The following is a 17,682-nucleotide window of genomic DNA, read 5'->3' as shown; positions in this document are numbered from 1 at the left end:
GCAGCTGTTGGGGCAGACCAGTCTTTTTTAATGTCCTCAGGAAGAACAGTCGTTGCTGTGCCTTCTTGACCAGCGCGACGGTGTTTGTGGACCATGTGAGGTCTTCTGAAATGTGAGTGCCCAGAAACTTAAAGCTGGACACTCTCCACACTTTCCCCGTAAATGGAGATTGGGGCGTATTCTCCAGAATGGGACCTCCTGAAGTCAATAATCAGCTCCTTGGTCTTGGAGGTGTTTAGTGCCAAGTTGTTATTGGCGCACCAATCCGCCAAGTTCTGCACCTCCACTCTGTAGTTTGTTTCATCACCGTTGGTGATCAGCCCAATCACTGTTGTGTCGTCTGCAAACTTCACGATGGTGTTGGTGTCGAATGCAGGGACACAGTCGTGAGTGAAGAGGGAGTAGAGCATGGGGCTTAGTACACAACCCTGTGGTGTGCCGGTGCTCAGGGTGATGGTGGAGGACAGGTGCGGGCCCAGTCTCACTGCCTGCGGTCGCTCCGTCAGAAAGTTCAGGATCCAAGCGCATATCGGTGAGCTGAGGCCTAGCTGGTGGAGTTTGGTGGTGAGCTTGGTGGGGATGACCGTATTGAATGCAGAGCTATAGTCAATGAAGAGCATCCTCACATACGTGCCCTGTCTGTCCAGGTGAGTCAGGACAGTGTGAAGGGCCAGAGAGATGGCATCCTCTGTCGATCTATTTGCCCTGTATGCAAATTGATGGGAGTCCAGTGAGGCAGGGATGCTGGATTTAATATGGGAGAGGACCAGCCTTTCGAAGCACTTCATAGGGATTGGAGTCAGGGCAACCGGCCGGTAGTCATTGAGGTTGGTGATTTTGGACTTTTTCGGCACCGGCACTATGGTGGCTGTTTTCAGGCACTTGGGGACCGTTGCCAGAGATAGAGATAGATTGAAGATTCTCGTGAATACCTCCGCCAGCTGTCCAGCACAGTCCTTTAATACTCTTCCCTGGACTCCATCCGGGCCTGCAGCCTTGCGTGGATTGATCCTACGCAGAGCGCACTGTACCTCCTGAGTGCTCAGTGTTAAGGCCTGTCCCTCCGCTATGGCCGGGGTTATTCCACTCCTGGTGGTGTTGCCAGTTTCGAACCGGGCAAAGAAGGTGTTTACATAGATACATAGAAAATAGGTGCAGGAGTAGGCCATTCGGCCCTTCGAGCCTGCACCGCCATTCAATATGATCATGGCTGATCATCCAACTCAGTATCCCGTACCTGCCTTCTCTCCATACCCCCTGATCCCTTTAGACACAAAGGCCACATCTAACTCCCTCTTAAATATAGCCAATGAACTGGCCTCAACTACCCTCTGTGGCAGAGAGTTCCAGAGATTCACCACTCTCTGTGTGAAAAAGTTTCTTCTCATCTCGGTCCTAAAGGATTTCCCCCTTATCCTTAAGCTGTGACCCCTTGTCCTGGACTTCCCCAACATCGGGAACAATCTTCCTGCATCTAGCCTGTCCAACCCCATAAGAATTTTGTATGTTTCTATAAGATCCCCTCTCAATCTCCTAAATTCTAGCGAGTATAAGCCAAGTCTATCCAGTCTTTCTTCATATGAAAGTCCTGACATCCCAGGAATCAGTCTGGTGAACCTTCTCTGCACTCCCTCTATGGCTATAATGTCCTTCCTCAGATTTGGAGACCAAAACTGTACGCAATACTCCAGGTGTGATCTCACCAAGACCCTGTACAACTGCAGTAGAATCTCCCTGCTCCTATACTCAAATCCTTTTGCTATGAAAGCTAACATACCATTCGCTTTCTTCACTGCCTGCTGCACCTGCATGCCTACTTTCAATGACTGGTGTACCATGACACCCAGGTCTCGCTGCATCTCCCCTTTTCCTAGTCGGCCACCACTTAGATAATAGTCTGCTTTCCTGTTTTTGCCACCAAAATGGATAACCTCACATTTATCCACATTATACTGCATCTGCCAAACATTTGCCCACTCACCCATGTATATAATGTAACACCATTTACATTATATACATTACACCGGGAAATATGGTAAATGCAGTTTGCAAGTTAGAATTGCAGCTGCGAACATTGTTCCCATGTGACAGAAGATGCCTACAACTTTGCAAAGGCTGGCAAATCCAAACCGCTGGTCTCCCAAATGCTCGTATGTATGTACAAGCATTTGAAAGCTGAGGAGGACGTATTTGTTTTTGCTGAAATCTATATATACGTCTGCAGCTCTGTCCTTTTTAATCTTTTTGCTCACATGTTAAAAAAAAAACGCAGATTTGTGAGACAAGATCTCCCACGTACAAAACCATGTTGGCTATCCCTAATCGGCCCATGTTCATCTAAATGCATTGTCCATTCAAATGTAGTTTTATCCCTTAGAATATTTCCATCCACAGATGTTAGGCTCACTGGCCTGTCATCCCCTAGCTTTTCCCTGCAGCCCTTCTTGAATAGAGGCACAACATTTGCCACCTTACAGCACCTCACCTGTCTTTAATGACGACTCGTAAATCTCAGGACACCCAGGTCTCGCTGCATCTCCCCTTTTCCTAATCGGCCACCATTTAGATAATAGTCTGCTTTCCTGTTTTTGCCACCAAAGTGGATAACCTCACATTTATTTTAGTTTAGTTCGTTGGCCAGTGTGATATCACCGTGGGGGCAGGCGGGGCTGCTCTTGTAGTCAGTGATGTCCCTGACACCCTGCCACATGCTTCTGGTGTCCGCGGTATTGAAGTGGTCTTCTACCCTTTGCCTGTGGATGACTTTGGCCTTTTTTATGCTTCTGTTCAGGTTCGACCTGGCCGCACTGTAAGCAGAAGTGTCCCTGGATTTAAAGGCGTTGTTGCGTGCCCTTAGCAGATTCTGAACCTACTTGTTCATCCAGGGTTTCCGGTTTGGGAACATCTCTATTTTCTTGTCCACTGTGACAGTCTCCACACAGCAGTTGATGTAGGAGAGCACAGTGGATGTGTACTCCTCCAAGTCTATCTCTGTACCACTGTTAGCCTGTTGTGCAAACAGGTCCCAGTCGGTGCGATCAAAGCAGTCCTGGAGTTGTAGGGTGGCATCCTCGGGCCATATTTTGACCGTCCTTATTGCAGGTTTGGTCTTGCGGATGAGGGGTCTGTATGCAGGCAGTAGAAACAGTGAGAGGTGATCGGATTGTCCCAGGGATGGGCGGGGGAGAGCTCTGTATGCGTCCTTGATGTTGGTGTACACTTTATCCAACGTGTTTGAGCCCCTGGTAGGGCACTGCACATGCTGGTGGAATTTGCGGAGTGTGGCACGTAGGTCGACCTGGTTAAAGTCCCCTGCAACAATGAAGGCACCGTCGGGGTGAGCATCCTGCTGCTTACTGATGGCCGAGTGCAGCTGTGCTAGCGCTAGGTTAGCATTAGCCTGTGGTGGGATGTATATGGCCATGATGATAACCACAGTAAACTCCCGAGGCAGGTAAAACGGTCTACATTTAAGCAGTAGGTATTCCAGGTCAGGGGAACAGTAGCTCTCTATTGCAGTGTGGTTGGTACACCAGTCATTGTTGATGTAGATGCAGAGCCCGCCACCCTTGCTCTTACCAGAGTCCTTTGTTCTATCAGCACGATGCAGTGACCGGTTGGTCAGGTCCACAGTCCCACCGGGAACCAGCGCGCTGAGCCAGGTCTCTGTGAAGATCAGCACACAGCAGATACCAAGAATATATACATACCAAGAATATGTACATAAATACATACATAAAGCGCTCGCTCAGAGGACCTCATGAAACGCTTGTGAGTAGAAATAAGTTTAGACTTAAAGTAGTTGATGGAGGGGGCAGTTCTGATGAGAAGAGGGATGCTGTATATGATGCACACACGTATATACATTTGATGGTCTATCTTGCTCCTCTAGTATCTTTGGTGGGGAGTGTCCAAGCAAGGGTTCCCTGCTTTCTTGCCGCCTGACCGACCTGTAGGTGGCGCCGCAGCCGCCGGGCCGGCCTGTAGGTGGCGCCACAGCCGCCGGGCCGGCCTGTAGGTGGCGCCACAGCCGCCGGGCCGGCCTGTAGGTGGCGCCGCAGCCGCCGGGCCGGCCTGTAGGTGGCGTCACAGCCCGCCTGCATCCAGGCCTGTAGGTGGCGCTCTGCTCAGCGGAAGCCGCCCCTCGGTTTCCGGCGTGTGTGCTGCGGGCGCCCGGTGCCGGCGGAGCGCGCGAGGATGGTCAGGATGAGCAAAGACAGCAAATGGCGGCTGCAACAAGTGTTCCGCTGCACACAGTTCGCCATCCGCTGGGGCTTCATCCCGACGGTGCTTTACCTGGGTCAGTATCGGCGGCGGCCGCCGTTTGACCTCGCGGTGCCGATGAAGAGAGCGCGCGTTGGGCGTCCGTGACCCCGCGACCCCTCCACCTGGAGCACGTGACCCCACGACCCCTCCACCTGGAGCACGTGACCCCGCGACCCCTCCACCTGGAGCACGTGACCCCACATCCCTCACCTGGAGCACGTGACCCCACGACCCCTCCACCTGGAGCACGTGACCCCACGACCCCTCCACCTGGAGCACGTGACCCCACGACCCCTCCACCTGGAGCACGTGACCCCGCGACCCCTCCACCTGGAGCACGTGACCCCGCGACCCCTCCACCTGGAGCACGTGACCCCACATCCCTCACCTGGAGCACGTGACCCCACGACCCCTCCACCTGGAGCACGTGACCCCACGACCCCTCCACCTGGAGCACGTGACCCTGCGACCCCTCCACCGGGAGCACGTGACCCCACATCACTGGGATGCCGGGTCGCTATGAGACCACACCTGTAATATTGCGTACAGGTTTGGTGTCTTTATCCAAGAATATACGTGTCATAGAGGGAGAACAATCACTGGATTGCATTCAGCTTGTCCAATCTTTAGGGATTGAACATGCTAGATGCAGGAAACATGTTCCCGATGTTGGGGGAGTCCAGAACCAGGGGCCACAGTTTAAGAATAAGGGGTAGGCCATTTAGAACTGAGATGAGGGAAAACTATTTCACCCAGAGAGTTGTGGAATTCTCCGCCTTAGAAGTCAGTGGAGGCCGATTCACTGGGTGCATTCAAAAGAGAGTTAGATGGGGCTCGAGGAATCAAGGGATATTGTGGATGATCAGCCATGATCACATTAAATGGTGGTGCTGGCTCGAAGGGCTGAATGGCCTACTCCTGCACCTATTTTCTATGTTACCTGTTTTATAAATCAAGTGTGTTGTAATTAGGTGGCAAAATAAGGAAACAGATAGTAGCTGTGAAAGTAGAGGTCATGTGTTTTACCTATGACCATATAGATCTCTCCCAAGTGCCTAATTTTCTTCTGTGTGCCGGTTAGTAGGTTAATAGATTACTGGAAAATATCCCTAATATAGGTATTGGATGAGGGTAGGAGAACCGTGTTGAGTACATGCAATTATATAGATTACAATGAAAATACATGGGGGATATAGTCATTGGGATTGTTCTCGGAAACAGCATGGGTGAAAGCTATTTGGTTCATCAAATCTATGTCATAGCAAAGTATGAGATATTCAGAATATTTAGAGGATCTGACTCATCCGGTGGATCAGTTTGAGCAATTTGTAAAATAACAAACTCCTATCTTTACTTCCACTTATGTCATTTTCTTATGACTTGTGGTTTGTGGTATATTAAGGAACCATCTAACGTGATGTGGTAATTGCATTTCTACTGCAATTGGAGGAGCCACTTGTATAAAACAAGATGGTTGCAATATTTAGACAGAATCTGAGTTTGTCATCTTAGTTGTCTACTGTCACAAAATAGAGATATCTTTATCTAGATTAATTCACAATTGAAAGTAATGTATCATTTAGTTACTCATGGATGTACATTCAAGCTGAAGAGAGAGATTGTTCACATTGGCTCTTTCCTGTCCACGTACAATTTCTATGTGCTAAATGATGAAATGTAATGTGGTGTTAGATATGAGATTTGCATATTCTCCAGCTAAGAGTAGTGTTTAGTTTGTGAGCTTTTATATTAAAGCATATGGGAAGAAGATACAACTTTATAAACAGGTGTAAAACAGGAAATGCTGGAAACACTCAGAAGATCAGGCACCATTTGTGAAATGAAAAGTAGGCAATGTTTCAGATCCCACGAGATTTTTAAGAAAGCACAAACACAATGAGTAAGGAGTCTATGTGGATAAATGTGAGGTTATCCACTTTGGTGGCAAAAACAGGAAAGTAGACTATTATCTGAATGGTGGCCGATTAGGAAACGGGGAGATGCAACGAGACCTGGGTGTCATGGTACACCAGTCGTTAAAAGTAGGCATGCAGGTGCAGCAGGCAGTGAAGAAGGCGAATGGTATGTTAGCATTCATAGCAAAAGGATTTGAGTATAGGAGCAGGGAGGTTCTACTGCAGTTGTACAGGGTCTTGGTGAGACCGCACCTGGAGTATTGCGTACAGTTTTGGTCTCCTAATCTGAGGAAAGACATTCTTGCCATAGAGGGAGTACAGAGAAGGTTCATCAGACTGATTCCTGGGATGTCAGGACTTTCATATGAAGAAAGACTGGATAGACTCGGTTTGTACTCGCTAGAATTTAGAAGATTGAGGGGGGATCTTATAGAAACTTACAAAATTCTTAAGGGGTTGGACAGGCTAGATGCAGGAAGATTGTTCCCGATGTTGGGGAAGTCCAGAACAAGGGGTCACAGTTTAAGGATAAGGGGGAAATCTTTTAGGACCGAGATGAGGAAAACATTTTTCACACAGAGAGTGGTGAATCTCTGGAATTCTCTGCCACAGAAGGTGGTTGCGGCCAGTTCATTGGCTATATTTAAGAGGGAGTTAGATGTGGCACTTGTGGCTAAAGGGATCAGGGGGTATGGAGAGAAGGCAGGTACAGGATACTGAGTTGGATGATCAGCCATGATCATATTGAATGGCGGTGCAGGCTCGAGGGGCCGAATGGCCTACTCCTGCACCTATTTTCTATGTTTCTATAAATGGGACAAAGTCTTGTGGCTATCTTTGGGATGATATGAAATTAATTCGTAACTGAGTAAAATTTTGAAGTTCTGAGATCATCTATTTTCAATATACCAAATTTACAATGTTGTTTGTTAGTCCTATTTTTCTTGGTATTAGAAGTGGTTCTTTAGAAAATTGGTCAATTAGCATATGTTTTGATTTTAGTTTTTAAATGATGGACTATTATCTTCATTCCTTTCATGCAATTCCTTTCATGCAGGCATTTTACGATGTCAATGGTCATACCAGGGAGAACTGCCCCTTTGATGCTACTGTCTTTTGGCTGTCATTGATTATTACCTGTGTGCAGTAAATGGAAATGACAAATTTCTGGTGTTGCCTTTCGTCCTGGAGAGAATTGTAGATGAATATTTCTTGTTAATGAATGATACAACAAGACAATTATTTCTATCAAATGATCACTGGCAATTTGGAGGGTCGTGGATGCTCGGTCATTCAGTTCATTCAAAACAGAGGTCTATAGGTTTCTGAGCATTAAGTGACCAAAGGGACCAGGGTTTGCACGGATATCTTGTTGAGATTGAAGATCAGCCAAGATTTAGATGAATAATGGAGCAGGCTTCAAGGGTGTGGAGATTATGTTTGCTATTTCTTTGTTTCTTCTGGATTTTATCTGTCTTCAGTGTGAATTGACCTTGAGACATAAAGTGTTGCTCTGAGATTTTTATGAGCTGTTTTAGGAACATACCTTTTATAGTTCTGTTGTAGATGGGTGAAATGACTTGTGCGGATAGTGGGTGTGGAATTCACATGCTCTCCCTCTAATCATGATAGACTTGGCTATCCCTCAGTACATCGACTGTAAAAGGACAGCACCACTGGGGGAGGGGGGGGGGGAGAATTCCTTCCACAGCATGTGGGGAGTCTGGCCCGAGTCAACACGGCAGGAGCATTGAGAAGGAGGGTGTCGGGGATCATGCCAGCAACTCATTCAGTAGCTTGGGTGGCTGGAGCGGCCGTTGGGAACTGCAGCTAGACCCGGGGCTCGCAGGCGACCTGGGCTCTACAGCCAGTCCTGTGGCAGGCGACTTGGGAACTGCAGCTAGTCCCGGGCTCTCAAACGACCTGGGCGCTACAGCCAGTCCTGGGGCTCGCAGGCGACCTGGGAACTGCAGCTAGTCCCGGGGCTCGCAGGCGACCTGGGCGCTACAGCCAGTCCTGGGGCAGGCGACCTGGGAACTGCAGCTAGTCCTGGGGCTCGCAGGCGACCTGGGAACTGCAGCTAGTCCCAAAATTTAGCAACTCAAAATGGGGGTGCGTCTTCGACGCAGGTGCGTCTTCATTGCCGGGTGTAGTGTATTTGGATGCTTGGAACTGACTCAAAAGAACTCTCAGATACAGGAGTAAACTAACAAGCTTCTTTATTGCAGGACGCCACCTTGAGTCTCCCCTAGCGCATGCGTCCCCTCGCACAAGACATAACATATGCTAATTATATTACACACATCACACTGCTCCCCCTTTAACTTGGAGGCAGGTAACATTGAAACATAGAAATTAGGTGCAGGAGTAGGCCATTCGGCCCTTCGAGCCTGCACCGCCATTCAATATGATCATGGCTGATCATCCAACTCAGTATCCCGTACCTGCCTTCTCTCCATACCCTCTGATCCCCTTAGCCACAAGGGCCACATCTAACTCCCTCTTAAATATAGCCAATGAACTGGCCTCGACTACCCTCTGTGGCAGAGAGTTCCAGAGATTCACCACTCTCTGTGAAAAAAGTTCTTCTCATCTCGGTTTTAAAGGATTTCCCCCTTATCCTTAAGCTGTGACCCCTTGTCCTGGGAGCAATCTTCCTGCATCTAGCCTGTCCAACCCCTTAAGAATTTTATAAGTTTCTATAAGATCCCCTCTCAATCTCCTAAATTCTAGAGAGTATAAACCAAGTCTATCCAGTCTTTCTTCATAAGACAGTCCTGACATCTCAGGAATCAGTCTGGTGAACCTTCTCTGCACTCCCTCTATGGCAATAATGTCCTTCCTCAGATTTGGAGACCAAAACTGTACGCAATACTCCAGGTGTGGTCTCACCAAGACCCTGTACAACTGCAGTAGAACGTCCCTGCTCCTATACTCAAATCCTTTTGCTATGAAAGCTAACATACCATTCGCTTTCTTCACTGCCTGCTGCACCTGCATGCCTACTTTCAATGACTGGTGTACCATGACACCCAGGTCTCGCTGCATCTCCCCTTTTCCTAGTCGGCCACCACTTAGATAATAGTCTGCTTTCCTGTTTTTGCCACCAAAATGGATAACCTCACATTTATCCACATTATACTGCATCTGCCAAACATTTGCCCACTCACCCATGTATATAATGTAACACCATTTACATTATATACATTACACCGGGAAATATGGTAAATGCAGTTTGCAAGTTAGAATTGCAGCTGCGAACATTGTTCCCACGTGACAGAAGATGCCTACAACTTTGCAAAGGCTGGCAAATCCAAACCGCTGGTCTCCCAAATGCTCGTATGTATGTACAAGCATTTGAAAGCTGAGGAGGACGTATTTGTTTTTGCTGAAATCTATATATACGTCTGCAGCTCTGTCCTTTTTAATCTTTTTGCTCACATGTTAAAAAAAAACGCAGATTTGTGAGACAAGATCTCCCACGTACAAAACCATGTTGGCTATCCCTAATCGGCCCATGTTCATCTAAATGCATTGTCCATTTAAATGTAGTTTTATCCCTTAGAATATTTCCATCCACAGATGTTAGGCTCACTGGCCTGTCATCCCCTAGCTTTTCCCTGCAGCCCTTCTTGAATAGAGGCACAACATTTGCCACCTTACAGCACCTCACCTGTCTTTAATGACGACTCGTAAATCTCAGCCAGTGCACCTGCAATCTCCCGCAGTGTCCTCGGATATATTAGATCAGGCCGAGAAATGTATCTACTTTCATACATGTCAGAACCTTCAGCACCTCTTTGACCGTAATACTGACTGCTCTCAAGACCAAAGATCCTATAGCGGAGTAAGATAGACCACTCCTGCTAAATGCAATGGGCGTACGTGTAGTACGCAACGGAGCGGAACATGGGCTTTTTTTTCATCCATTTCAGTAACCCGACCCGACTTGCAGTGTAATCAACGTTGTGGGGGAACAGTTTGTGTTAATAAATTATAATTCTGAAAATGAGGTGAAAATTTTTACCAAATAACTTTTATTTTTACGAGGATGTTTCCGTAACCGGCCTCCATCTCCGCACTAGTATTTTTGCTCCGCTATGGGATCTTTGGTGTGGAGATGGAAGCCGGTTACGGAAATGGGGCCGAAAATTACCCATGAATCTGCCCATGACCGTACTACGTCTTTTTCGTCGAGTTGGGCTATCTTGCTTGCTATAGAATCTTTGCTCAAGACTGCCCCCGTGTTCCCCAGTCCTTGTGTCTTTCTCCATGGTAAAACAGAGCAGAAATACTCGTTGAGGACCTTGCCAGTCTTCTGTGGCTCCACACAGAGTTGACCGCTTTCATTCTTGAGGGGTTCCACTCTCTCTCTTTACCCTTTTTCATTTTATGTACGTATATATCTATCTCTTGGGATTATCCTGAATGCTATCTGCCAGAGCTATCTCCTGACCCCTTTTTGCCCCTGATCTTCTTTTTTAGTTTGCTCTTCAGTTCTAGAAACTCCTCCAGGGATACTTGATCCCATCTTAATTGTGTAGAAAGAAACTGCAGATGCTGGTTTATAGTGCTGAAGTAACTCAGTTACTCAGTGGGTCAGGCAGCATTGGAGAAAGGATGGATGACGTTTTGGGTTGGGACCCTTCAGACTGAAAGTAGAGGGGAGCGAATTGGAGGTAAGAAAAGGCTAGAACAAAGCACTGTTGGCAACTGATGATCATTGTTGGCTGGGCAAGAGGTGATAATGAAGACATAAAAGGATGCGAACGGTGGAACGTAGGACGACTAGGGAGGGGAGAGAGAGGAAATGCAGGGGTTACTTAAAAGTAGAGAAATCACCATTCATACTGCTGGGTAGTAAGCTGCCCAGGTAAAATATGAGGTGCTGTCCCTCCAATTTGTGTTTGGCCTCACACTGACTGGAGGAGGCCCAGGACAGAAATGTCAGTATGGGATTGGAAGAGGGGGGTTAAATTATTTTTGGAAACTGGTAGATCACCTGGGCCAAGGCATTATGCCTGAGCATGTGTTCAGCTAAACCATAGCCCAGTCTGTGCTTGATCTCACCGATATATAGGAGCCCACACAGAGAGCAAAGGATACAGTAGATTGGAGGTGGTGCGTGAAGCTATCTCACCACTATCGGAGACCCTGGATAGAGTCGAGGGAAGAGGTAGAAGGACAGGTGCTCTGCATGGGTGCAGGAGGTAGCCCCGATGCAGTCACCCGTGTAGCATCATGGCAGACTCCATGTAGACTGATGTAGTCGTTAATGTAATATTGATATGTGGGTATGGATTTGCCAGCTGCTCTGTGTTGGTCGACATTTTCTGCTAGGTGGGAACGGGGCATTTCCATTTGTGTTCTCTCCCCACCTTTCAAAATCTAAATTCTAATTCTGTTTTCAAGTGATTTTAATATTGGCGTTAGGTATATATTATACATATTTTGTTTTCTTTCAGGTTTTAGAAGAGGTGGGGATCCAGGCATGCCAGAACCCAATCTTCTAAGGTAAACACCTGAAATTGTAATGATCATTTGAAGGAACACTTTTTTGTTGCATGTTCTGTTTTGGTGTGGTCAATTGTTTGTTTGTAGTTCTCATTACATTATGTTTCTAAACTCTTAATGCCAATGTTTCAGCAAAGGTACAGATACATTCACTGTAGGATCATGCTGCAAGAATTGTTTTTAATTTTTGTGTGCTCCACGTCAGATATTTATTTTTTGCTTCTTCCCCATACATTTGATTTTAACAAATAAATTGCTACATTTACACGCTGCTTTTATTTTGGGTCCAAAGCACATTAAAAAGTGTCACTTGAACCAGCAGGTTGTCTCTTCTCTTAATCTCCATCAGTCTTATACCTTTTTCTACCATATACATTATTAAGATTTTTCTTAAATGCAGATGCAACAAAAATTGGTCATGTGGTTAACAGGAATATATATTAAGTTGAAGGATATTGAGAAATGTGGAAAACCAAGTGACTTTGGAATGCATGTCCATTTATCCTTAAATCAGGCATGATATTCTTCCGATTTAAATCGGAATTCCGATTTTTTTGGTTGGTTTCCTAGAAATTAATCAGATTTTTCACCTCGACTAAACCCCTCGATTCGACTAAACCTCTCCTCAACTAAACTTCACACCCCACTACGAAATTTCGCCTCGACTAAACTTCACCTCTCACTTAAACCTCAACTCACTAAACCTCCCACCTCACGACTAATCTCCACCTCACACATAATCCCCACCTGTCTCCAGCTCAGCTGGGGAGGGGCTGCGGCCGCCGCGGGTGGGGCGGGGTTTGGGCTCGACGTCAACGTCAGAGCAAGTGCTCCCCTTCCACCGGCTCTCAGGTAATGCGCCTGCGCCGCTCTCCATGCTCAGTCCCGCCCCCTGGTTGGAGCCGTTCCGCTCACGTAAGGCGTCGCCAACGGCCGGGGAGGTGGGGCTATAAGTAACGGGAGAGATGCGACGATTAGTCGAGGCGCGGATTAGGTGCGAGGTGGAGTTTAGTCGTGAGGCGGTAGGTTTAGTTAAGTTGAGCTGGGGTTAAGGTGTGAGGTAAGGTTTATTTGAGGGGAGAGGTTTAGCGAGGTACGGTTTAGTCGAGGCAAGGTTTAGGTGCGAGTAAAAGTTTGGTAGTGAGGTATCGTCATGGCGAGGGGATTAGTCGACGTGTAGATGAGGATGTGAGCGTAGGTGAGGTGAGGAGAAGCAGGTGTCTGAGCTCAGGAAGGGAGACCGAGGTGCTGCTGAAGGAGACGAGACCACTGCCTTCTGTGGCAGAGAATTCTACAAATTCACAACTCGGTGAAAAAGTTTTTTCTCATCTCAGTGCTAGGCAAAGAGACATTTCAGGTAACATTTTTTGTAAAGATTTTTTTCACTGTATGAAGCCATTTATTGAAACATAAGATTATTAAGGGATTGAACATGTTTAACATTTAAGAGTTAGATAGAGCTCTTAAAGATAGCATAGTCAAGGGTTATAGGGAGAAGGCAAGAATAAGGTACTGATTGTGGATGATCAGCCATGATCATAGTGAATGGCGGTGCTGGCTCGAAGGGCCGGGTGGCATACTCCTGCACCTATTGTCTATTGTCTTTCATGAAATACAGTGGCTTGCAAAAGTTTTCATACCCCTTGAACTTTTCCACATTTTGTCACGTTACAATCACAAACGTAAATGTATTTTATTGGGATTTTATGTGATAGACCAACACAAAGTGGTGCATAATTGTGAAGTGGAAGGAAAATGATACATGGTTTTCAAATTTTTTTACAAATAAAAACTGAAAAGTGTGGCGTGCAAAAGTATTCAGCCCCCCTGAGTCAATACTTTGTAGAACCACCTTTCGCTGCAATTACAGCTGCAAGTCTTTTGGGGTATGTCTCTACCAGCTTTGCACATCTAGAGACTGAAATTTTTGCCCATTCTTCTTTGCAAAATAGCTCAAGCTCGGTCAGATTGGATGGAGAGCGTCTGTGAACAGCAATTTTCAAGTCTTGCCAGAGATTCTCAATTGGATTTAGGTCTGGACTTTGACTGGCTACATGAATATGCTTTGATCTAAACCATTCCATTGTAGCTCTGGCTGTATGTTTAGGGTCGTTGTCCTGCTGGAAGGTGAACCCTCTGCCCCAGTCTCAAGCCTTTTGCAGACTCTTAACAGGTTTTCTTCCAAGATTGCCCTGTATTTGGCTCCATCCATCTTCCCATCAACTCTGACCAGCTTCCCTGTCCCTGCTGAAGAAAAGCATCCCCACAGCATGATGCTGCCACCATCATGTTTCACAGTGGGGATGGTGTGTTCAGGGTGATGTGCAGTGTAGTTTTCCACCACACATAGAGTTTTGCATTTAGGCCAAAAACTTCAATTTTGGCCTCATCTGACCAGAGCACCTTCCTCCACATGTTTGCTGTGTCCCCCACATGGCTTGTGGCAAACTGCAAACTGGACTTCTTATGGCTTTCTTTCAACAATGGCTTTCTTCTTGCCACTCTTCCATAAAGGCCCGATTCGTGGAGTGCACGACTAATAGTTGTCCTGTGGACAGATTCTCCCACCTGAGCTGCGGATCTCTGCAGCTCCTCCAGAGTTACCAAGACTGCTTGGCTGCTTCTCTGATCAATGCTCTCCTTGCCCGGCCTGTCAGTTTAGGTGGACGGCCATGTCTTGGTAGGTTTGCAGTTGTGCCATACTCTTTCCATTTTCGGATGATAATAATAATAATAATAAATTTTATTTATGGGCGCCTTTCAAGAGTCTCAAGGACACCTTACAAAAATTGAGTATGTAGAGGAAAAACATGTAAGGGAATGAAATAAATAGTAGAGACATGACTAGTACACAAAGTAAAGACAGAATTCAATACAAAACACAGTATGAGGCAATTATGCACAGATGAAAAGAGACGGGGACGTGGGGCTAAGGATAGGCAGAGGTGAAGAGATGGGTCTTGAGGCGGGACTGGAAGATGGTGAGGGACACGGAATTGCGGATCAGTTAGGGGAGGGAGTTCCAGAGCCTGGGAGCTGCCCTGGAGAAGGCTCTGTCCCCAAAACTGCGGAGGTTGGACTTGTGGATGGAGAGGAGACCGGCTGATGTGGATCTGAGGGACCGTGAGGGTTGGTAGGGGGAGAGGAGGTCAGTGAGATATGGGGGGCCCAGATGGTGGAGGGCTTTGTAGGTGAGGACCAGGATTTTGTAGGTGATCCGGTGGGAGATGGGAAGCCAGTGAAGTTTTTTGAGGACTGGAGTGGTGTGATGCCAGGATTGGGTGTGGGTGATGAGTCGGGCGGCTGCGTTCTGGACCAGTTGGAGTCGGTTGATGTAGGTGGAGCTGATGCCAAGGAGAAGTGAGTTGCAATAGTCCAGTCGGGAGGAGATGAAGGCATGGATGAGTCTTTCAGCAGCGGGCGGTGAGAGAGGGTCTGAGTTTGGCGATGTTGTGGAGATGAAAGAAGGAGGTTTTAATGACATGGCGGATGTGAGGCTCAAGGGAGAGGGTGGAATCAAAGATCACGCCAAGGTTGCGGGCCTGGGGAGATGGGGAGACAGTGGTGCCGTCGATGGTGAGAGTGGGGTTATTGATTTTGCTGAGTGTGGCTTTGGAGCCTATGAGGAGGAATTCTGTCGTATCGCTGTTGAGTTTGAGGAAATTTTGTTGCATCCAGGTTTTTATAGCTGACAAACAGGAGTTGATATGGGAGAGGGGGGGGGTTGTGGGGGATTTGGTGCCAAGGTAAATCTGGGTGTCATCAGCGTAACAGTGGAAGTCCAGATTGAAGTGGCGGAGTATCTGACCAAGGGGGAGGATGTAGATGATGAAGAGGAGGGGGCCGAGTACGGAGCCTTGGGGAACGCCTTGAGTGACCGGCTGTAGCAGAGGTGTGGTTGTGGAGAGAGATGAAGTGGGATCTGTTGGAAAGGTAGGAACGGAGCCAGCTGAGTGCAGAGCCTTCAATGCCGAGGTCTTTGAGTCTGATGAGCAGGATGTTATGGTTCACTGTATCGAAGGCTGCGCTCAGGTCGAGGAGGATGAGGATGTTGAGGGAACCAGTGTCAGCAGAGGTGAGGAGGTCGTTGAGGACTTTGAGGAGAGCAGTTTCTGTGCTATGGAGGGGGCGAAAGCCAGATTGGAGGGGTTCAAGTAGGTTATACGCAAGGAGGTGGGAATGAAGTTGCGACGCAACGATACGCTCCAGGGTTTTTGAAAGAAAGGGGAGGTTTGAGATTGGGCGGTAGTTAATGAGAGAGGAGGGATCAAGACCAGGTTTCTTTAAGATTGGTGTAACGGCAGCAGTTTTGAAAGCGGAGGGGACAATTCCTTGGGCCAATGAGGAGTTGAAGAGATTAGTGAGGTAGGGGCAGAGAACGGGGAGGCAGGACTTCAACAGGGGAGTGGGGAGAGGGTCGAGGGAGCAGGTAGTGGGTTTGGAAGAGCTGATGAGTTTGGAGATTTCAATAGGGGTGACCAGGTCAAACTGGGAGAGGAAGCAGTGTGGAGGAGGGGTAAGGAGGTCAGTGGAGATGTTGAAAGGAGGGGCCTTGGTAGGTGGTGGAGTAGATGCTGGGGAGTCGGGTACAGGGGATAAAGATTGATAGATGGTGCTGATTTTATCAGCGAAAAAGTGGAGGAATGAGTTGCAGAGAACCGGAGTAGAGGTAGGGAGAGTGTTGGCTCGAGGCTTGAGGAGGTTGCCCACTGTGGAGAAGTGGGTTCTGTGGTTTAGGCAGGGATCGGTGAATATGGAGGAGAGGTAGGCAGATTTTGCAGCAATGAGAGCATCTTTGTAGTCAGTGAGGTGGAGTTTGTAAGCTTCAAGGTGGACTGTGAGAGATGATTTCTTTATAAGTCGTTCGAGTTGGCGACCAGTCTGTTTCAGTTTACGAAGTGCAGGTGTGTACCAGGGTGAAGTTGTGTTGAAAGTTACGGTCCTTGTTTTGAGGGGGGCCAGAGTGTTGAGGGAGGTAGACAAGGTGGAGTTGAGATGGTTTGTGAGATCATCAGGTGAGATGGGGGTTGAGTCCAGGGGGAGAGTGGTGGAGAGCAGGTCAGAGAGATGGTGGGAATCAATGGATTTTAGATTACGGAAGGGATGGTGAACCGTATAAGCTTATGATCAGAGCTTATGATGGATTGAACAGTGCTCCGTGAGATGTTCAAAGCTTGGGATATTTTTTTATAACCTAACCCTGCTTTAAACTTCTCCACAACTTTATCCCTGACCTGTCTGGTGTGTTCCTTGGGCTTCATGATGCTGTTTGTTCACTAATGTTCTCTAACAAACCTCTGAGGCCTTCACAGAGCAGCTGTATTTATACTGAGATTAGATTACACACAAGTGGACTCTATTTACTAATTAGGTGACTTCTGGTTGCACTGGATTTCATTTAGGGGTATCAGAGTAAAGGGGGCTGAATACTTTTGCACGCCACACTTTTCAGTTTTTTATTTGTAAAAAAAATTGAAAACCATGTATCATTTTCCTTCCACTTCACAATTATGCGCCACTTTGTGTTGGTCTATCACATAAAATCCCAATAAAATACATTTACGTTTGTGGTTGTAACGTGACAAAATGTGGAAAAGTTCAAGGGGTATGAATACTTTTGCAAGCCACTGTATATATCTTTTGGGGGTTATTTTACTGCTTATGTGTTAGAAAAAATCTAAGCTTCTGTTATGTCAACTACCAGCAGAAATTTTGAGAATCACTTTCAATTTATTGAAAATGCAGGAGCTTCAGGGGGCGCTGCCCCCGGACCCCACCGGGGGCCTAGCCAACCTCCTGGACCCCCGCCAATACTTCCTACATTATTTCTGGAGGTGAATATCATGCTTGTTAAATGTAACAGGAAAGTGACAGTGCCCTCCATAATGTTTAGGACAAAGACCCATCATTTACTTATTTGCCTCTGTACTCCACAATTTGAGATTTGTAATAGAAAAAAAATCACATGTGGGTAAAATGCACATTG

General features: G+C 47.1%; 1 protein-coding gene across 1 annotated transcript in view; it reads left to right on the top strand.

The window, feature by feature from the left end:
- The first annotated feature begins 4,113 nt into the window (after nucleotides 1–4,113).
- tomm7 (translocase of outer mitochondrial membrane 7) overlaps nucleotides 4,114–17,682 on the top strand; it is a 28,644-nt gene continuing 15,075 nt past the window's right edge. The window contains exons 1-2 of the mRNA XM_033046241.1: nucleotides 4,114–4,300; nucleotides 11,648–11,696. Coding sequence (XP_032902132.1) covers nucleotides 4,198–4,300; nucleotides 11,648–11,696 — 152 coding nt within the window. The 5' untranslated portion in view covers nucleotides 4,114–4,197. The remainder of the gene's footprint in view (nucleotides 4,301–11,647; nucleotides 11,697–17,682) is intronic.

This window comes from Amblyraja radiata, chromosome 2 (assembly GCF_010909765.2).
Source record: "Amblyraja radiata isolate CabotCenter1 chromosome 2, sAmbRad1.1.pri, whole genome shotgun sequence".
Taxonomy (NCBI): domain Eukaryota; kingdom Metazoa; phylum Chordata; class Chondrichthyes; order Rajiformes; family Rajidae; genus Amblyraja; species Amblyraja radiata.
Note: the sequence above shows the minus strand (reverse complement) of the source record. Positions and strands in the feature narration are given on the sequence as shown.